Raw genomic sequence first — 23,288 nt, 5'->3', positions numbered from 1 at the left:
TAAGTCGTTTCTGAAAGTATTTGTATGGAGTGTAGCCATGTATGGAAGTGAAACATGGACGATAAATAGTTTGGACAAGAAGAGAATAGAAGCTTTTGAAATGTGGTGCTACAGAAGAATGCTGAAGATTAGATGGGTAGATCACATAACTAATGAGGAAGTATTGAATAGAATTGGAGAGAAGAGGAGTATGTGGCACAACTTGACAAAAAGAAGGGACCAGTTAGTAGGACATGTTCTGAGGCATCAAGGGATCACAAATTTAGCATTGGAGGGCAGCGTGGAGGGTAAAAATCATAGAGGGAGACCAAGAGATGAATACACTAAGAAGATTCAGAAGGATGTGGGTTGCAGTAAGTACTGGGAGATGAAGAAGCTTGCACAGGATAGGGTAGCATGGAGAGCTGCATGAAACCAGTCTCAGGACTGAAGACCACAACAACAACAAACAACTACAAGCCAAGTTTTATCAGGATCATTTATTCACCCCTAGGAATGTTTCCTTGTGAGAACACACCCCATAACTTTATTATATGCAACACATTACAAGATAAACTCTTTTTTGTAGTTTGGGAAAACTAGTTCTGGACTTGATATCAACTCTACCTTCAACTCTTCAAATGCATCTTCACTTTCCTTTATCCACTCAAACTTTATGTCCTTTCTTTATAGTTGCGTAAGCGCTGTCACCCCCATCTACAAATTCTTTCTCATATTTCCTGTAATAATTCGCTAAACGGAAGGAGGACTGCAACTCCTTAGTATTTCTAGGAAGTGAGAATAGCCATACTGTCTGTACCACTCTTACTCCTTCACTGCTAATCACATGTCCTGAGCATACTACTTCTTGTAAACCAAAGTAACATTTTTCATGCCTCGAATTAAATGCAGTGCTCATAACCTTCCAAAACCCTATCAGAACTGTTGGCTATATTGTGCTACACCCTTCATTAAAACCTATCTTCTATGTATACCATAAACTATTGGAGCTTCAGACCCATCAGTACTCCACCTATCAAGTGCTGAAATGATGACAGAGCATTATTCAACCCAAATGGCATCCAACAACTTTGGTAGTGGCCCCAGGGAACTAATAATGCTGTCTTTAATAGTATTCAGGGAATTTGTCTGTGTGATTGTACTCACTCTTCAGATCCAAGGTAGAGAAGTACTTGCAGCACCTTAAGTTAATAGTCCCAGTGATACTTGGTATCAGATACATATTGGTTACAGTTTCACTATTAAGGCAGATGTATTCATAACAGAATCTGTCTCTCTCTCTCTCTCTCTCCGTTAGTACCATTTGGCGACTTTGGCATGACCACTGTGGCTGCCTCCATGGACTAGGGATCTCCTCTGTTACTCTATGCAGTAGTTGTTGATTAATGAATTCTTCCAAACTAATTTCAAATATTACAGTATGCAGTAAGATTTATGATCAACCAGTTCCTCAATTCCTGTAGATATGATGCTGTGTTATAGATGTCAATAATAAAGGTCCTCAAGCGAAAAAGCATACTCAAACTCAAACAATAATTTTTCCATTGCCAATCTGTCTGTACTTTAAAGACATTCTACTTTCTTACACAACACAGATTGATCAGTCGTTTGTTTATCATCTAGGTGCACACTGACTGAGTCCCTAATCACATCAGCTATGACTACCAAATTAGCTACCAACATTCCTTTCGTCAGCTCTGCTCCCATCAGTGCCAAAATTATACACATTAACAGGTACAACTTTCACATCCAAGTGCTCTCTTATTTGTTTACAAAAAGTCAACTGTCATGCTGTACTATGAGAAAGTCTAATCCTAAGATCATGCAAAAACCTTCACTTATCTGGAGCACAGTTTCTATGCACTCCATAAAATTCTGTATCCCAAGCTGAAAATTTACTGTTGCTGAGCCCATGGATCCCAAATCACTATTTCCAACCACACATAAATTTGAGCATGGAGAGTTCAGTTCCCTCTAACCTACAATGTGTCCAATGAAAACTTTTGAGTTTTACTTTTCACTAAACCCACTATACTACATTTTGCCTCTGCATCCATATTTGTTGCACCATAATTTAACAGCTTCTTATTTGTTTCTTACCTCTTTTTATCATTCCTACAATGCATTGGTGGTCCTCAGTCACACCACTTCTACTACGCTCAGTTTGATGACATTGCCTTTGCACGTGACCTGTCTTCCCACACCTATTACACCTAACATTTGCAGAAAATAGAAAATGTTCTTCTCTAATTCCACATTCCTGCTGCTACATCAATTTCTTAAAAATCTGAGGCTATTCTGACCACAGAGTATGAATCCTTTGGTGTGCTTGGTCTCACCCTTCTTCACACACCAAACAGTGTGCTCCTTAAAAGTGCATCCAATCTCCTCTGTTCTGCTTCCTGGAATATGACCACCTCGTCACTCTTCACTAATTCATATGTCATCACTTTCACTTTATGAAATCTGCCTGCCAGACTGTTATTAAAAACTCTCACACTGTTTAGCTTCTTCTACTTTTGTAGCAGGCCTTATTTCATCTTGTCAAATATCTGCACACATCGTATACCCCCTCCTGCACATCTGACTTATGCCTTGGCTTTTCATACCAAAAGTAACTTTGTCACCTGCAGCAATTGACTCCATGTTAATTGCAGTCATCCAAAAAAGGCATTACATCATCAGTTGCCTTTCCATAGAGGTGTGACCAGACTGACAGTGTTTGGATCCAGTAAAGAAATAAGTTGTCTGGGTAATTCTAACTCTTCATCCCTAACTTATGATGGATAGTAAGGTACTGACATGATTGGTGTGGTAAGTGTGAGTTACAACAGACCACTAATCTCATTGGAGCACCTGTATGCTGTTGTCACCACAGCACCCCTATCCCAGTGCGTGAGATGGAACTTAGAGCCCAGGAGGGCAATATCCATTTCTTCGCAGGTGTCCCCATTTGGAGGGCTCCTCGCTGTGACAAGCTTCCTGTTGACCTGCACAGAGAAACAGGACCAGAATTAGCCCTCATGTTGATCGGACTACCTTGGTAAAACACCCACAGGGTGGATGCCGTGGCCACGGACACCGATGCGGAATGAGCTCTCTCAAGTTGACCTGGGGACTGTCTTCAATGGAGGTGGTGCTGGCAGATTTTGAAGGTGCTGTAGCTGCTGTATCTGCATGTCTGGGTCCGGATTCTGCTGAACCAGTGGTGGGTTGTAAATGAGAGCAAATCATAGTGAAGGAGGCACAGCCACATATGATGGCAGATGCAAGGGGTAGGCATCTGGAGACAGAGGAGAGGTATGAGGTCCAATAAATGGAAGAGTGGATGAACTCAGAGGACGAGATGAAGAGGAGGGGGAGGAAGGAGGAGAATTGGGTTAGGATTCAGCTCCACAGGGAAGGGGGGTGAGGTTGGTTGCAGCGCTGCATTGCCGTTCTGTCAGCCATCTTTAGCATGTAGAAATGTTGACCACAGTGGCTGCAGATGACTGTCGATCCAACACCACCAACCAAGACCTCAGGCCCAGATGAGTGTCCCTGGAACATAGTATGTTGATGTTGCTGGAGGGATCCTGTAAGGCCTCAGTGTGGGGAACAGGAGATTCAGTTCTGTCTTTGGATGCTGTGCTCTTTTCATCAGTAGCTGTAGCCTGTAGGACTCAAAAAACGTGTGAGTGCTACATCTGCCAAGGTATCACCCATATGATCTTCATCTGCATCTTAAGCTTGCTGATGAGGCTTTCTGCCTCTCCAATTATCTGAAGGTGGAATAGGGGGTGCACAAACATGCTATATACCATGGTGAGCACAGAAATCATGGAAAGTCTAAGAGATGAATTGAGGACCATGTTCCATTATCATGGTGTGGTACAGTCCTGCAATGAAGAATATGCCCATGAGGGCCTGTACTGTTGCTTGTTCTGCAGTGAAGCTGTAGGCAGTTGATGATGCATGCAATCCTGGAGTAGGCATTGATGATCACTAACCAATAGGCATCCAAGGAGGGACTGGTGAAGCCAACATGAACACATTCCCACAGTTGTGAGAGCTCTAGCCATTGAGAATAACGTTTCCAATGTTTAGAGCATACAGCAATTAAATTTTTGATGTCGTGGTCTGTGCTGGGCCAATATATTTGCCAGTGAGCCAGCATCTTCATGTGAAGGATGCTGCACTGGAGAACCACAGGAACAATCATTATGGAGCAGTGTTTTCTGTAGACAAAAAAAAGACAGCATTGATGACAGTAAGTATATGTCACAATAAAACGTAATTGTGGATGGGATGTGACCCTCATGCCAAACGTCACTTGACAAAGAACATGGTCAGCTATGTTGGGTTGATCAATGTAAAAGCTGGAAATCTCAAATCCATAAACTGTAGGGTGAGTTTCTTCAGAGAGGTAGAAAACAAAAAACTTCATCTTGATCAAAAGTAGGCAAAAGTACGGTCAGGGATCATTGACAAATGTGATAGAGCAGTGGTGTTCAAATTTTGTTCTGTGGGTCAGAAATCAATCTCATAATTGCACCTACTCAGAAACAGGGCTCACCATTGCAGTCTGTTTGGTCTTGTCTGCAAAGTGTCCCACAGGACTAGAAAGAGACACTTATAGCTTCTAATAAGTTACCAACTGAAACATAATGCCATATAGAAACACATGAAATTTACTTAATAGTGTAGATACTGGTGAAAGCCCTCTTCTCAATTGGAGAATAATTCTTCTGTCCATTGTTCAGGATCTTTCATGCAAACATGGTGAGCTGTTCTGTAATATTGGTGCAACACTGAGACTGCATGGCCCCCATGCCATACCGTGATATGTCTGTCACAAGTTGGAGCCCTGGCTTATAGGTGGCCAGACAGGGGGCAAAATGTAAACCATCTTGCAAATTCTAGAATTACTGATCAAAGGCAGGGGCTATACAAAGGTTGCACCTTTCTCCATTTGCTGATTTAGGGGGTAGGTGGGATGTCTAGGAAACATGCTTACTCAGTTCTCTAAACAAACAATAAAAAAAATCCTATTAATGAATTTTATTAGAAAAGAAAAAAAAATGCAAAACTTAACTTCTGCAACTGCACAGATGTGTCACAATCAAAGGGTGACATATGAATTAATCTTCTTCAGTATAAACAATTCAAAGTCTGTGGCACATAAGAGATTACAAGCGAAGTGAATAGAGTTGATGCCATGATACAAGTGCCTCTTATTGAACCCGCTATTGAACTCTGCTGTCACCAGTCGGTTGCAGCACTTATGTCCTTCTCACATAGGAGCTGCTGTTGTTGTGTTGTCGTCCTGGAGGGCGGTCCAGTCAGCATGTGACTGGCTGACTCCTTCTCCCAGCCATCCCATCTTTCATTCCCAACTGGTGTGCTGGTGCTTCAATTTACACTGTAACAGTAGGAAACCAAAGCCATCTGCAGAAGGAACTTGTCGTACTATGCAGTCTTGCCTAAGAATGCTTGGAGTTCCTTCACATTAGATGACTGCAGGTGACCCACAGTAGCTGCTATGTGGCTGTCTCAGTTGGATCCCCTCCCCCCAAAAAAATATGATTTGGGTACTTTATAAAGACAGGGAAAGACCATGACATCTCTAAGTTGCACTTATAGCCTGTGTTTGTCAAGATGTGAATATAAAAGCCAAATGCTTTGAAGATGGGCCTCAGTAGTGGTACTGGTAAGGACAAAGTCATTGAGGTAATTCATCCAACATGGAATTCATTGACAAAGCTGTTCCAATTGACAGTGAAAAGTAGCATGTTAACACATCAAATACCAAATAGTTCTATTGTTACCGGCTGTATGACATGTTGGGGACAAAATGATGACATGAGTCATCATCTAATGGTAGCTGTAAGTATACTGCCGACAAACTGAGTTTCAAAAAACTCTGTTATAAATTTGTTCAGGTAACAAATGTAGTATGTATCAACCATAGACTAGGAATTCACTGTCACCTTGAAGGCACTACGAAGGAAAAATTTCCCACCACTTTCTTGATAATGATCAGAGATGTAGAACTTTGACCAGATGAAATGGGTTTCATAACACCAAGAGCTGTCTATCAGTCTAATTCTTCAGTTACTTAAGCACAAAGTGCTTATGGGATAGATAACATACAGGAAAACATGAGGTCACACTATGGCTTGAGAGTAATGTGTGCAATGTGATCGCCGGCCAGTGTGGCCGAGCAGTTCTAGGCACTTCAGTCTGGAACCGCGCGACAGCTCCAGTCGCAGGTTCAAATCCTGCCTTGGGCATGGATGTGTGTGATGTGCTTAGGTCAGTTAGGTTTAAGTAGTTTAGGTTCTAGGGGACTGATGACCTCAGATGTTAAGTCCCATAGTGCTCAGAACCATTTGAACCATTTGCAGTGTGATCCGTGGCTTACCCAAGCCAGCGAAAACAGGGTCAAAACTTCTTTACACAAAACATCCAATTCTTGATATAATACAAGATCCAACACTAAATGATCAGAGTTGGGGATTGAAAAGCCAAAATAGTGGGAAGTGTCCAAACCAAAGTTCCTGTATAATTGCTGTCCACAACCAAAACTGTGATTGGTCTAACCACTGCTTTGTATGTCATTGTAACAATAAACTGACCAAGAAGTTGTATCTGCTGTCTGTTGTCATTGACAAGATGACATGTAGCTGCAGACAATGGGGAAATTTTCTGCTGTGGCCATGTTTTTAGGGAACACAGCAGCCAAACCTGCTGCATCGCCACAACCTCAATTTCCAAGGGCATGCTAGAATGTAACTGTTGCTATCTGAACTGACCAAGGCTATGTCGGCCCATGAATCTGATGGCCAGTGACACATAAACTTTGAAATTTTGTACCATCTTGAGTATTATTTCTAAAGAGGGATTACCAAATTGCAATTCCTGCTGATGAAATTCCTTACTGGAGGCTGCCCGTATAATAGCATCTCTCACCGTGGCATCCACATAAGATTTGACAGTAACAAAATGGCACTTTCAGCTTAACACCCCCAGTTCCATCACTTAGGTGGGGTAGGATTGGTGAGGTTGCTCTGCACTGATAAAACTGCATGTGTTTGGGGTAAAAAGAATTCAGCAAACATCACATTTTGTCAGATGATAAAGATGCAACATCCTGGAGGGAGGTAACTTCCCTAGCAAGTGATACATCTGGAGAGAGATCTACAACAGTGAAATGGCTCTAATGGATTCAGTGCTATTATCTCAACGGCTGTGAAGTTATGCCAAGGGCATTTTACGTAAGAGTCTGTCTTCAGCTGCAGCACTGTAGGCAGGGAATGGTGGTGGGTAGGCGAGTAAGGCATGAAGTCTCAATAACAGGCCTATCAACACCTTGCCCAGCAGGGCTGTATGCTCCCGCTGCCACATTTCTAAGCACTCTTAGGATTCCAGTTGCTGTTGTAGTAAACTTTGTAAAATGACCTCCACAGCTGTGCCTGTTGACATTGCCACAATTTGAATGAAAGCATGGTGCAAACTGTGCTACCTTACAATATATTTTTTCACAACCTGTTTTGATCACTGATCATCTTCACAACAGAAAAAATTGTGACTTTCCACTGTGAATACGATCAATGATCAAAACCAGTTTAGAATGAATATATTATAAACAGCAGAGTGTGCACCATGCATTTCTTTAAGTATATCGATGATGTTGACAATTGGCTGAAAACAGTTTTTGAATGTTACATAAATTGCATGAAGAACAAGCCTTACTTATCAGCCCCTCTATTGTAACTCACAAAATAGGGAACCTCAATAAAAAGACAATCAACTTTAATACATACATCACAATTGCAACCAATACAGAGTCTGTGAGCATAGCTACACTGATGCCGAGGAAACAATCCAAGATCTAAGAGTAAAGCATAGTAATCAGTACACAGAAAATTACAAAATGAGGAAGAGTGCACTCCAAACTGGCTTAGGTAGCCATATCATAGTTGTCTCCACATTATGGCAGCAGGTAAAGACTCTGCACATTGCCCAGGAGGCACAGCTGTCTGCAGCATCTGATGGTGCCACCTCCTGAGCTTTGCTGCCATGTACTGGCACAATTAGTGAGGCAGCTAGGGGTTACCAAACACATTGTAGATTATCACTTGAAGTTAGTATTAGTTTTTATGTGCCAGGTGACAGATTTCTTACGTGTTGAGCTTACAAAGTATAATCATAGTCACAAATGTACAAATTATGTATTAAGCATAAGAAATTTGTTAAATTTAGAGTAGCTACCCAAAAGGAAATTGAACAATAACCCAGAGTCACTGTATATTTTCCATTTGCAGGTGTACTTAATGACTAGAGGGCGCTGTGCATATCAAGGGACGGCACTGCAACTTGTTCCATTTTTGGCCTCACTTGAATTTCACTGCCCAACAACTTACAATCCTGCTGACTATGGTAAGTACCACACTCCAATTTTCTGTTCAAAGACTGCTAATAATACTACATACTGTACAAGGAACAACCATGTAACAAACATTGTGGAGAATTCATTATCTCAGATCGTCAGTAATAAAATGGAAGGTATTATGCCTGCAGTCAGCCTGTTATAACTATGATACTTAATAAACCAAATTTCCATTTAAATAAGTATGTGATAAATTGATTGGTTCCAGTAAATTAATAAGCACAGTCCTATAGCACTTGAATTAACATAGGAAATATTTTAGTAAATGTGATTTATTTTGAATTTCTAGGAAATGGGTTTCTTGCCCTAAACTTATTTCTTTAAAGATCAAAGGAGTAAGTAAAATACCCATGCAGAAGCTATTAAAATAGCAATAAATTAACATTTATAACTTGTAGCAGTGGTGTGTAATAGTCTGTGATATAGTTTATACTTAGACTAGATGACATGCAGTTCAGTGTGATAAATAAAATAAATAAATAAGCACATATGTAGTCTTCACAAACTTTAGTACATAAGTAGTTAGGTACTTCATTTGCAGCATGCAAAGTTTAAAAAATATTATAAAAAAAACTCATTTAAATGCTAAAAATGGTCGGTGATACCTATTACATCCTGATGACCTCACAACATATCAGTCACACATTTTGCTACACTTCCCCTCTAAAATCCCTTTCACCCCTCCTAGAATATTTCAGTAATGTATTTTAAAATATAAAGTGCATTGGCATCATCGGTAATTCTAAAAGTTGGTCAAAGGGAGAGGCAATGGAATACTGCTTAACAAAAGGAGAGTTTGAGTCCTTCACCGACAAATTGTTATTAGTGTTGCTTAAAGTAGTTTCTGGTAACTGTTTTGAAATTCAGAGTAAAAAATGTGTTTTAAGAAACAATAAGACACCTGAATGAGATTTTCACTCTGCAGCGGAGTGCGTGCTGATATGAAACTTCCTGGCAGATTAAAACTGTGTGCTGGACCGAGACTCAAACTTGCAAGGTTCGCAGAAGAGCTTCTGTAAAGTTTGGAAGGTAGGAGACAAGCTACTGGCAGAAGTAAAGCTGTGAGGACAGGGCATGAGTCGTGCTTGGGTAGCTCAGTCGGTAGAGCACTTGCCCACGAAACGCAAAGGTCCCGAGTTCGAGTCTCGGTCTGGCACACAGTTTTAATCTGCCAATAACACACCTAGTTTAAGTTAAATTATTTTTATTGGTTTAGATAGTAAGCTATTTTCCACTCATATTCTTTTGTTAAATGTGTTTGAAATACATTGTAAACTATATTGCTACATAATTATTATTGAATCTGTTGGAGTAGTATATTTACTGATTTCTGAAGTCATTTTATCCAGTGTAATATGATACTCCATGAGTGGAGGGAGGAGGGGGGGCTATAGCCCCCATAGCCCCCCCCCCCCCTTTCCCACTGCCCATGGTTGGCATTTCCTGCTGAATAAATTTAATTATGACAAACATTGTACGAGATAATGGCGCTCTTCTGTGAAGGAGAATGGCCTTTTCTATGTACAGAATTCCATACTCACATTATAGACTCAGGGTAGACATTGTAAACTATATATATTTTGTTTTGCATGCTAATTTAAATGTTTCTGCATTCTCTGAGGCAGACATGGGGAACCAGTTTGAATTAATCTAAAGAACTGTGATAATCTGTCTTACAGCCATACCCAACTTGGATAGTGAACCATGGTACTACTCAATTCTTTAGCAAATCTAAATTACAGTCTCACCACTGTTATTTAAAGGAAATAGGAAGCCCAGGATCACTGATAATGGACAAGCTTGTGATTTATATTAAAAATGAAGAAATTCCTCCAGCTGTATTTAAGGTGTCAATTTTGTTTCGGCAACTAGTTTCAACGTCAAGTGTATGGGCCTGAAGATGATGTTGTTACAACATTGAAACTAGATGCCAAAATAAAATTGACACCTTAAATACAGGTGGAGGAATTTCTTAATTTTTAATATGAATTTATACCAGCTGATGTCCCACTGTCCTCCATTTCAACTATGGATGTACGAAGCTTGCGATTGTTTTACTATTTTAATTTGACTTAACACAGACTTTATAATAAACTTCAATTCAGACATTTGCCCTCTTACTGATGCAACATACAAATCTTCACTTTAACTGAATTACATAAACATGAATAAGAATCATATTTTGCACCCACAACCAAAATCATAGATAGTAGGCATGTTTTTGTTTAACCATATCCCAAAAGACTAATAACACTATACACTTCCAACCAAAAGTTACACAGCCACATAATACCACAACTTCATTAAAAAACAAACATCTTACAGCTTAATAAAACTGAACTGCCCACATAAAGGTCCACAGTGAAACATGCTTATACTAAAAAAGCAAAGTGGGCCACCAAGGTCGCTAAACCAACGCACAGGAAAAATAACAAGCTGCACATTCATCAAAGGTACAAAAATGATTAACATAAGTATTAAATAAGAATGGCTAGTAATAACTCAACCAGCAAAATGACTACAGAAATGCTAATATTAATAAAGTGGCCTCACTTAACTAACAGACATAATGACTCAGAACGATTCCCAGACAGTACTTAGCTTTAGAGAACAGCGTTAAGGCCCCTAGCAGTATTTGGAAGCAATAATGATACGGCCAGCAGGCAATATGAGCGTTCACTCCCAACAGCTTGCGCACAGGCTGACTAGCAGGCGGTATATATTTATATATAGTCTGACCGGCCTCACAATGAGTGGTCCTGACAAGAATCTATAACCACACCGATGCCAGGAAATGAGCAGTCTTAACAAATGGCCTGCAGCACAAATAGATTGCAATGAAAACAAGGTCAAATCACTCTAACATCACCCGTCTCCCAATAAATTAGCAGGAAACTTAGAGATCACTTCCAATTGACTTAAGGCACTTTCAACATTAATTAAACATACCAAATCCTGCCATGACAAATGATTAAACCATTAACTCTAGGGCTGCTGGGTGCGTACATAACCACAACAAGTCCCAAAGCGGTCAATATGTCCTAAAACAAGTTAAGATTTGCATGAAAACCACTTGGAACACACACACCAAAGCTGATGAGAAATGAAATGAGGAACATCAGCCTCCTTAAAATAGCCACTGTGGAACCAAGTTCAGAACCATCTCTGGCAGCTACCCATGCCACAATAAGTTTCAACAATCTTCTTAGTTAAACACAGAATAAAAGTCAAACGTAACTTGGAGCTTGCAAATTATGAGCTGGGAAGCTGTTCAGCATGAGATGATGAACCCACCACAATTTTGCACATTGAGGCATCCAATGATTGGCACCACACACCCGGCACGACAAAAGACTAGGGCAGTGAGCACAGCGACGCTCATGCACCACGGTTAGGGATGCAGGCTTGTTTTCAACACAAGTTGGCTCATTAAACACCAACTGGAGACTCTCTCATCACACGTTAACCCAGAAAACCTCTGGGGGGAACAGTCAAAGATAGAAAGACAGCCAAATATCGATATCAGCAATGCAAGTAGAACACCCTACCGCCAGTCGCCACGACTCAGATAGTGTACCAGACAAATGATCATTGAACTGATTTGTAGGTTATAACCTACAAATCAGTTCAATGATCATTTGTCTGGTTGGAGTCATGTTCATGTTCCTGTTTCATAGATTATCAGAATAAATGCTAAGCTACCTGAACAAGAGACTCACTATATGTACTGTTGATAATTATCAAGTTTTAATAGAAACTGAGACTTTATTGTAGCTCCTTGTTAAATAGTATGTATGACAACAGGAGAAAATATGTGGCCCAGAGGCTGTGGAACAGGCAGTGTTTGGTGCATTATTGACTGATTTCACATTATCCACTACCTTCCAACCCAGGTGCAGTTTACTAGCAAAGAGATGGAGCTGGGGCTGCCAGTGGCCAGTGGATATTCTTATGCACAAGTATAGTTCCACAAACTGGATATTTTGTACCACATGATTCAAGTGTCAAATACCTATAACACTTCTCTCTTGGTGTCACTGCATATTCATTCCATACAAATGTTCTTGATGAAACAGTGACATACCCCCAGATAAAACTGTGGGGTATAAGCAAACAAGACATAAAGGTAAGTGTAGGAAATTACTTCACTTCCCTGCCCAATTCTCACTGGTTGTGGTCCCTGCATAGGATATTCTGAGCATGTGCCCCTGGTAAACACTAAAATATTAAGTCATTAAGTCTGTTCCTACAAAATAAAAAAGTCTTATTTTATTAATATGGAGTCATAAATTAATGAGCACTCCTTATCTGCAGTTTATCTTTGGCCTAATACAAAAGACTAATTAGTTGATTATAGAAGGATCAAAATTCAGGTCAGTCATAGTCCATTACAAGTATTAACCAGGCAAGAAAATATTTAACAGAAGATGGATTTGAAATCAGTATTTCAACAAAAATAATAAAGGGCAAGAATAAACTTACTGTGGTGACAATGAAGACTGTGTGGGACTTCAAAGGCCATTGCCACAGAAAGAGTAACGATGTATGTAAGTAAAGTGCATAGGCCTGTAGGAATTAAAATATTGTTGTTGTGAGACAGTCATATAAATGAATGTGAAATGAAAAGACAAGAGGATATCAAATATGAATTATATTCTGAATACAAGTGGGCTAAAAGATTTATTCATTAAATAGGAGAAAGATTTTGATTAGGTGGACAGGAGCACTCAAAAACACTGCACTGGAACACGAGGACCTATAATTTACTGTCTTGTTCTGGGGTTTTCATCTTAGTCTAACATTTAATCACAAACTAACATTTTTTTCATACTTCAGTCTTCAAGAATAGTGTAACAGTGAAGAGAAACAAGAGGAAGAAAGAGGTGGATGATTTGGGGTACCAGGAAAAAGTGAAACTTCTCTCTCTCTCTCTCTCTCTCTCTCTCTCTCTCTCTCTCTCTCTCTCTCTCTCTCTCCCTGCCTCCCTCCCATTCCCTCTCTAGGTAAATAACCTGTTATAAAAACTTGGAAATGCTATTTCCATTTATACACCTTTCTGTTTTCCTTCCAGTGGCCTTCATAAGTATGGGTGGATATACTGATTTTGTCTGGAAGATTTTACATGTTCTGTTTTATACCAACTATTTTGTACACACAACAGCAGTTCTTGCCTACATCCTTCTTCCTTGATGTATTTTAGGTCTATATTGTTGCTTGTGAGTATTGCATTGCATACTGCCTGTTAACATTCTTTTTCACAACCACATTTGTATGAACTTGTATGTCTTTATGTTTGAGACCAGACATGAAAATGCCCACAAAGAATGCAACTTACACTGATAAATGCAACATATGATAGATTAGCAAAATATTAGAATAATGAGTCGACGAACAATAGGTTTTGATTACTCATGCTCTTATTTGAAATGATGGTGTCTTGCAAGTCTGTATAGCTAGAAAATCTCAATTATTGTAGTGATAACATGCTTATGCCTTTCAATGTGGCATGAACATTCATGACACATTAAAACAACACACATTTCTGTGTGTGAAAAATGGCAAGTTTTACCATGTATTCTGCTCCACATTAAACTGTAAGTCCTTCTGGATGTTACTGGTTTATCTGGCTTGCAGTTCAAAGGAAGGATGTAGAGTATACCTCCAATAATCAGTGGGACTTAGTTTGGTAAAACATTGTACTCTTAAGAACAGTGCTTGACTTGCTGCTTGTTCACTTTTTTCTTTTATTTCTTTAACTTTCTTTACTTGCAGAAAATTTGATAATAGCTTTTATTGCAGTGAGAAACACCCTCTTTTGGATTTTTCTGTGAGCTACAGCTATTAAGTTTGCATGTTGTATCACAACAATAGTTGCCACTGTTTCTTTTAAAAAGAGTTCTGATGCAAACACAGACAACATTTTTGTGAACTGAAAAATAGGTATATACACTGATGAGCCAAAATATTATGACCACTGCGCACCAACAGATTGAATACAACCTGGTGGTGTTGCCAGCAAATTACACAATAATGAAAGGATGTAAGAGGAGTAGAGACACATGAGGATCATTCCAGCAATGATATAGGTGAGCAATGGGGATATCCACAACAAGTGTAACTCAGTACTTGTCTTCCACCAAAACATGAAATCCATAAAAAAAAAAAAAACAAAGTTCAGCAGCTAGAAATAAATTTGCAAATATTACATGATTTAGCTGTAAGCCTTACTGAACACAGGTGCAAAGCAAGCAAAATTTTGTATTCAGCTTTAACCTTGTATGGTGATGCTTGTTTGTCTCCATGATATGTAGGGGACGGTATGTGAAAAGAGATATTTCACTTAAAGTTGCAAATGACCTTATTGTCATAAGTGTAAATAAACAATCTGAACTATCAGCAATAGAGGTAAGAGAACATTGCGTGTCAAAAAATAATTGTATTCTGGGTGTACCAATCTGCCAGTGATGGCATGAATTTTTTTTTCCAATACTAAAGTAGTCTTCAGCTAAGATAGCTTGTTCAAGAAGACATATAATCCTCTGTGGGTATTTAAATATCAAAAGACTGGAGTCAGAAGGGGTCAAATGGGGTCAGACAGGGTCTGACTGACACTCGCCCAGCACCAGCTACCAATTCAATGGCACGCTATCCAGAAACAGAATGAGAGGTGGTGAAAGTTACCAGTATACACTAATTAAAAAATACCAAATTGACTGGTATAGCTAAAATCCTAGTTTCTGTCATTAAAGAAGGGATGTGTGCCATAAAAGCTCCATTACCAAAAATAATCAATGAATCAGTCATATCCGGCTGTTTTCCCAAATACTTACAATAAGCAAAAACAAAACCCAAACTTAAAAATGAAGATGCAGAAAATGTAAAAAACTGCAGACCAATCTCTTTACTGTCCATTTCCTAAATTATTGAAATATTAATGAAAATTAGACTGATGAAGTACCTAAATGAACTTAACCTTCTCTGCAGTGGAAAAACATGGTTATACGCCCAGAAGAGATACAGGAAGGAACTACTGCTGCACAGTTCACAGAAGTCATTCTTGGGGCACTAGACAAAGGTAGTCATGGTAATGGAATTTTCCTCAATTTATAACAGGCATTTGACACAGCTCATGACAGAATTTTATTGCATAAATCAGAGTTACTTGGAGTAAGAAGTGTGGCTAAGAAGTGGTTTAAGTCACACCTAGAAACTCAGGTGACTGAGATGAGATCTCTCATACTTCAAAAGTATTTCTAGTGAAACACTTATCTGGCCCAAAATATATTAATGTAGGCATGTGATGGGAGAGTGTGTTATGCCCAGTCCTGTTTCTTATCTAAATTAATTATGTCCTGCAAAATGATTGATGTGGAGGAAAAATACTGTTTGGCAATGACAGCAACAAAGTGATCACATAGTTGACAAAAAGGCTAATGCAGCCTTCAAATATGTCTGCAACTGGTCATAGAAAAGTAAATAATTTTAAACATAAAGAAAACTAATTGCAAGTACTTCATTTCAGGTTGAATTAATAACATAATCATGCTAGATTTAAATTTAACAATAAATATTAAAATGTGTAATGGATACCAAATACTTGAGGTTGAATGTAGACTGTCAGTTGAAATGGACAGAACATGTTAAAGCTTTGGCAAAGAAACTATTCATAGCATGTCATGCTCAGAGAATACCTGCACAAGTGTGCAATATTTCATGTCTCAAAGTGAGTTATTTTGGATATATACATTAGATTTCAGTTATGAAAGCATGTTTTGTGGAACAAGTGCCAAAAACATACAGGCTCTCTTCAAGGTACAGGAAAGGGAAATAGCACTGATTTATTAAAAAAAGATAACAGTTCCGGGTGTTCCGTGTGAATACATCTTCCAGACAGTAATGTATGTGAGAGAAAATCATATATAGGCCCTACACCACAAACAGTATAATACATGGCCTCCAAACTACATCCAGTCACTGCTTATGTCCAAAGAGGAACAGCTAGTCAACAGCACAGAATAGTATGCTATATAACAGCTTATAACTGCGCAACGGGCTGCCACAGCAAATTGAAGATGTTAATAAACTCCATACCCTTAGCCAAGGGCTAAAAATATTTGTTAAGTAAAAGCTGTTACACTGTAAATGAATAATTAATATAACTATAGACAGACACTTAATATTCTTGAATAGTCCCTGTATTAAGCAACAGTATATTGCATAATTATAAATATTGTAAGACTAATTATAAGGCCTGTAACACGGATGCAGCTGGGTGGTAACAATATTGCAAGAGACATTTATCAAGACTTCCAGGGACCTGTGGTGGTAAACAAAAGCACCATGATAGCTGTGGACTAAATGAACAATTTTTCTGACCACCTGCATCACTCCATGCTTAATATCTTCGCCAGAGGCAATGGCATCTTCCAGCAAGGTAGCCAGAACTGTGATTCAGTGGTTTATGGAGCATGACTGTGAACTCTCACTGATTTCTTGGCAACAAAATTCACCTGATCTGAACCTGATGGAATACATGTGGGACAGTATCTAGCACCAGCTCAGCACCCACAAACAACCACCCCATAATTTATGGGAATTTCATAGTTTGTGTGTAGACAGCTTGTCCCACATAGCTCCAGAAACCTACAAAGAGCTTGTCAATTCAATTCTGTACGGAATATCTGCTGTATTGCATTCCAAAGACAGAAGAACATGCTATTGTGCAGCTGGTGGCAATGCTTGTGACACATCAGTGTATACCAAAATTGTCTTTAAGAGACCCCTTCATCATGTCTAAATACTAATTATGTTCATTATTTTGTGATAAAATATTTTCACAACAAATTGTCTGTTGAGACTGTATAATGACAGCAAGGTACTGATGGATTGAAGCTGGCCTCAATAGCCTTGATAGCTAAGTCAGTTGCAGTTCTGTGCCTTTGTTTGTGAACCAGTTTAGCATAAAGTTTTGATCTATGAAGAGATTAGATGTGATAATTGTGTTTATTTTTCAGCCTAAAGTCTGAGAAATACGCTATAGGCACATCCCATGTGTTTTCTTTAACAGTTGATTGACTTGTTCTTTCCAGGTAATCTCTCACTTCATTTCTAAAGCTTTCTCTTTTATTGTTAGCTACTGTTGTTTTATTATCAGTTATTGCCCAGTCAATTATAACAACATTATATTTTCTTAACACACACACACACACACACACACACAATTATCATCATCCTCACCTAAAAATTACATACTGCAGAGACCAGGTGGGGAATACTCAGAGTTGTGGAATGAGTTGAGGAATAAGCCGATAATGGACCTAGGAGACAATAAAAACTGTGCTGTATTAATCCTACCTGCTGTATTAATCGTAGCTGACATTCAAAACCTTGATTACCTGGGTCAATGTGGACCCGAGACTATGCAGTTAAAAAGTTGGATAATCCAAACCACATGTTTTTGCTGCAAACAGCTATTTACTATATTTACAAGACATGTTACATGTCACATGTGCAAGCTCATTCCATTAATAATGCGTTTCTCACTGGAAACTGTTAGCTTATTTACAAAATTATGTTTAAAACACATTATACTTTAAGTTACTCTGTAAGATATTTACCCAGTTCCTTTCTCTTCCTGCTTTCCATTAACTTTTCCTGACTACAGTTCTCATTTTCTAAGTGTCAAATGCTGGTGTGCTAAGATTTTATCCTACATAATCTAATAAGAGATAAATTTCAGTGCCTCAATGTGCATGATTCAGGGTTCCTCAATCACCACATCTTTGCTCCTTTCTTCTACTGATTTTGCTCATTATATCTGCAGTACTTAACTGCCAAACTATTGGTTCATAAGGCATTGCTATTTAGCCACTCAGAGGTGTTTTCAGTGTCAACACCTTCACAACCAGAAATTTGTTTCAAAAGATCAGTCAGATGGTTAGCAGTATCACATTCCTCACTCCCTTAATATTGAAAGTCCACTGTCAGTGAAGGCTGGTGCAACTATCTTCCAGGAGTTAGTTATTGTTGTTGTCAAAAGACATACAAACTCCATGGCTTGCATTGAGCACATTCTGTGATTTCCAGAAAATGCTGCTGTACCCACCAATATTGTGTGTGTGCATGAAGTTTGTGCTTGATTTGGCCATTAGCGCCACCCATCCCATTAATACAACAGCATTTGCATGCACAGCCTGCCAGCTGCCATCCCTGTTATGGCTAATGGTTATAAAGGCAAAAGCATAAGGCTCTGCAGGCCATTTGTGTGTTGTCTGTTGTATGTACTGTCTCTCACATTTTTATGCTTTTCTGTGTAATAAAGTTACAGTATCCTTGGGTTAGAACAGTTTGGTGATCAGTGGTGAGTGGTTTCTACATCAGTAATTCGTCCTCTGAATTTAATTTCCATGAAGGCAGAGCTTAAATCTCTTTTTGAGCAACAGCAGACATTGATAGTTGCTATTTCCAGTTTCATGACTACACTGGCACAACCTGCAGCCCCACCAACAACATATGTCACCATTCCCTGCACATGACTATGCAGCAGAAGACTGGCATGCTTAAAAAAAAGTTCTACCTACCACAGTAATACAGTCATGTTATTGCTGCTTGTATGGAGTTTTACCACTGCCAAAAGCAGCCAAAACAGTCTTACAGGACATGAGCAGTAGCACTACATAGACTTAGTCATCATTGTAATTTTGTGACAAATGCTAATAAGGAATTCTATGCCAATCAAATGGTTTGTGATGCAAACATATATATATATATATATATATATATATATATATATATATATATATATATATATATATATATATATATATATATATATATATGTATATTTCCCAATGGGGAAGATTGAGAGTGAGGTATACAGTGTGAAAATCATATGCTTATGGAAGTAGTGAACATAGCTCAGTGATTTGAAGTTTCACAGGCTGCAGGCAGTCAGATAAAAGCTAGACCCAAAGTTTCAGGAATCAGTTCCACTCACCCCTCCCAGCCTTCTGTCAGTTTGCAAGGGAATGTAGATGCTACTGCAGCAGTCCAGCAGATGTCTCAGTACTATATAGGTAAACAGTGTTTGCAACAATAGTCCTCATCACAATAGTGGCAGCCCTGTGCTCTGCTGTCTTCATGCCCATATCACTTCATTCAGTATGAACAGACCATGTCCTAAATACTTGGAAACACGTAATAGGTGCCATAAGAAAAGACATGTTGCTTCTGTATGTAACTTCTTTCCAGACCTGAGTGAGCATGAAATGAACATGGATCTGAACAGCATGTTGGCAGTGAGGGTGTCTTAAAGCAAGTTATAGACTGAAGTGCAAATGTTTCACAAACCATTGAGAATGTAGATGGACATGGACAAATTAGCAACATTCATGAATTCGCAAAATTATGTGTGTTTGGGTTCTCCCCCTCTGACACCAGTGTCAAGGAGGCTGGTGAGGTATAAAAAACAACAGGTTCCCATTCTTGGACATTTTTCTGAGCCTATAACTTACAATGCTGTGGTTTGTTCATTAACGTTCCTAGTTCTGGGCACTGCTTGCACTGAAAATCTGTTTGGTTTGGATGTTTTTAAACTGTTTGGATTCTCCATTGATGATGAAGTGCATTTGGTTTATGATGTAGTTCCATATCAAATGATAGATGCTCTCTCTGCCAAATTTTCCTCTCTATTTTCTCCAGGGCTGGGTTGTGAAATGGAATTTCAGGCTTATCATGATGAAACCGTCTTCCTGCCCCCCAGGTTTTTGCAGGCTCAACAGGTACCAGTCACTTTAAGGGATCAAATAAAAGTAGAATTAGATCATATTCAATCCCTTATGTTATTTGACCTATTTCTTCCAGTGAATGGTCAGCACCACTGGTGATAGTCAAAAAATCTACCAGTAAATTGTGCCTCTGAGATTTTAAAAATTCTGTTAATGCACTGTCAGTCACTGATACCTGTCATGCCGTGCTGGGTAGCCACACAGTCTGAGGCACCTTGCCACAGTCTGTGCTGCTCCCCCTGTCAGAGGTTCAAGTCCTCCCATGGACATGGGTGGGTGTGTTGTCCTTAGTGTAAGTTAGTTTAAGTTAGATTAGGTAATGTGTAAACCTATGGACCAATGACCTCAGCAGTTTGGGCCCATAGGAACTTACCACAAATTTCAAGATTTCCAAATCCTCTATCCTTTGCTGCACCCTGAAGAGCTGTTCACAAAATTACTGGGGGCCATTATTTTTCCAAGACTGACTTGACAGAGGCATATTTACAACTGCCATGGATGAGGAATCTAAATACCTTCTCATTATCAACACCCCATTTAGGCTTTAGCATTTGCCTTTTGGTGTGGCAAGGACATCAGCTATATTTCAGTTATTTTTAGAGCAACTTATTGCACCATTTTCGGCCTGAACCAGCTGTTTAGATGATATACTAGTGTCTGGTGCCTCTAAAGAGCAACATTTTTGGAACCCTCATGTCCTATTTTCTGTTTTGCAGTCTGTGGGGTTAAAGTGCATTTGGACAGACACAGTTTTTCCAACCATCCATTATGTATTAGGGTTTTTAAGTGTCATGTGGTGGTGTTAAACCATTGCACCATCATATTGATGTTATTACTGCATTCCACATCCTCATGTCTCTCAAGGAATTACAAGCATTTTCAGGCAGAATTGCACACTACCATAAATTCATGCCAAATGCTGCTACTGTGGCAAAATCACTCCACACATTATTACATAAAGATGTTCACTTCCACTGGTCCTCAGCTTGTGATCAGGCATTCAAGTTGTTGAAATCTAAGCTGCAGTTGGCCCCTTGTTTAGTCACTTTCCAGCCTGGCCAGAACCTATCATTAGTGACAGATGCATCTCAGTTTGGACTTGGTGCTGTCCTTGCTCATAAGTATGCAGACAGTTCAGAACACATTATTGCATATGCCTCTAAATCTTTAAATTAAGTGCAACAGCATTATTCTTAGTGGTCATGTAAGCTTAAAAAACTCCATGGTCTTTTTCCAGGTCTAAATTTCACCTGATCACAGACCACAAACCACTGGTGCCTCATTTTAACCCCTTGTTACCCTTGCCAGAAAAAGCCACCATCACTTACAGCGATGGGCTCTTTTCCTGTCCAACATGATTGTGAGATAAATTTTTTACCTACAGTGCAACATGCAAATGCTGATGCCTTATTGCATTTGCCAACTGATCAGTATCCAGACTTTGATGAAGAGGAATTTAAGTGTGGAAGATCAGAATGTTGTTGGTCGTTATCTTATTACTAGCACTACAATTGCAGCCACAGTAGCTATCGATCCTGTTTTAAGTCAAGTTTTCTTTCGAGCAACACAGTCGGCCGAACAGTCTTCCAGGCCGTGCTTCTGATCTTTTGAGAAATTATTTTGCATTAGCAAATCATCTTTCTGTTTGGGATTGAGTGATGCTGTAAGCTACAGAGGATACAGCTCCTTGGGTTGTAGTCCTAGCCACCCTTCAGCATGAGGTTATGTGTTTATTACATGTGGGTCACTGGGAAGTGTCATGTACAAAAGCATTAGCATACAGAGATGTTTTTGGCCAGGCATTGATAGGGAATAGTATGATTTGTTGCAGCCCGCCCACAGTGTGCCACCCATCAGGTGGCTCCCCATGCTTCTTCATCACTGTGGCCAGATCCACAGGAGCCTTTGGATTGTATTCATGCAGATTTTGTGGGACCTTATTTGAATTTCTACTGGCTTCTTGTAATTGATGCTTATTCTAAGTTTCTGTATGTGATGCACTGTCAGTCTACGTCCATGGTAACAGTTCCCACTTTGTCAAAAATTTTTGCAATGGAGGGTCTTCCATATACATTAATTATTGATGATGGCCTTCAGTTCATATCTCAATAATTTGAAGCCCTTCTAAAAAAAAGTTGTGTTTGCCATGTCATGGCTCCTCCTTTCCACCCTCAATCAAATGAGAAAGCAGCATGACTAGTCCAAACATTTAAGACTCAGATGAAAAAATACATTTTGGAGGTGTCACAGGAAGTAGCTTTTGACTGGTTCCTCAGTTCTTAGAGTTTTACTCATGTTGGAGATAAGTCTGGCTGAGTTTTTGCCTGGTGATCAGCCCCAGACTCTGCTACATCTACTTTGACTGACACCAGGCTGTCTGCCAGTACTAGCAGTGAATGCTTCCAGCCTGACACAACTGTTTGGGCTCATGGGTTTGGTGCCAGTGATAATCAAGAGTATCCAAGTCCAACGTCTCTGTGTTGTCCACATGGCTCAGGGGCTGACATCATGATATGTCAACCAGCTAGAATCCCACATGGGCAGCTTTGCACTGGGTGTGCCTCTGCCACTCGCACATCATCTGTCTGGCCAGTCATCTCCTGCATCATGGGTGGTGTCCTTGCCTTCTCACTGCCACTGCCAACATTTTCACAACTTTTCCTCTGCTGTGGGAGCTCCCTTCAGCTAACAGGGGCCATGGTGAGACTACAGAAGAAAAGGATGTGAGCATAGTGCTCACTTCTTTGCAAAGGATGAGGAGTGCTGTAATTATTAATTTTGTGTGTGCACTGCTTCATAATTAACACAGGAAGTTTGTGCTTGATTCAGCCACTAGATGTCACCCAGCTGCTGATATGACAGCAACAGGGTGTGTAGCTTGCCAGCTGTTCTCCCTGTTGGAGTTAATGAATATATAGGTCAGAGCACCAGGCTCTACCAACCACTTGTGCATTTCTTATATATTGTAGTTGCCTTCCATGTAAGTGTACTGTTCAGGCAATAAATTAAAGTGTTCTTGGGTTAGAACAGATGCTTTCTGAATGTATTTTTGCCAAAACTGCTGGATGAGA

At 39.5% G+C, this 23,288-nt stretch overlaps 1 protein-coding gene across 2 annotated transcripts in view; it reads left to right on the top strand.

Annotated features, from left to right (window-relative positions):
- The window catches only part of LOC126092270 (ATP-binding cassette sub-family G member 1-like), a 411,369-nt gene that overhangs the window by 324,465 nt on the left and 63,616 nt on the right, over window positions 1–23,288 (top strand). For both annotated transcript variants that reach the window (XM_049907785.1, XM_049907786.1), the window contains exon 6: window positions 8,307–8,421. In XM_049907785.1, the coding sequence (XP_049763742.1) occupies window positions 8,307–8,421 (115 nt within the window). The remainder of the gene's footprint in view (window positions 1–8,306; window positions 8,422–23,288) is intronic.

Source organism: Schistocerca cancellata, chromosome 7 (assembly GCF_023864275.1).
Source record: "Schistocerca cancellata isolate TAMUIC-IGC-003103 chromosome 7, iqSchCanc2.1, whole genome shotgun sequence".
In the NCBI taxonomy this organism is placed as follows: domain Eukaryota; kingdom Metazoa; phylum Arthropoda; class Insecta; order Orthoptera; family Acrididae; genus Schistocerca; species Schistocerca cancellata.
Note: the sequence above shows the minus strand (reverse complement) of the source record. Positions and strands in the feature narration are given on the sequence as shown.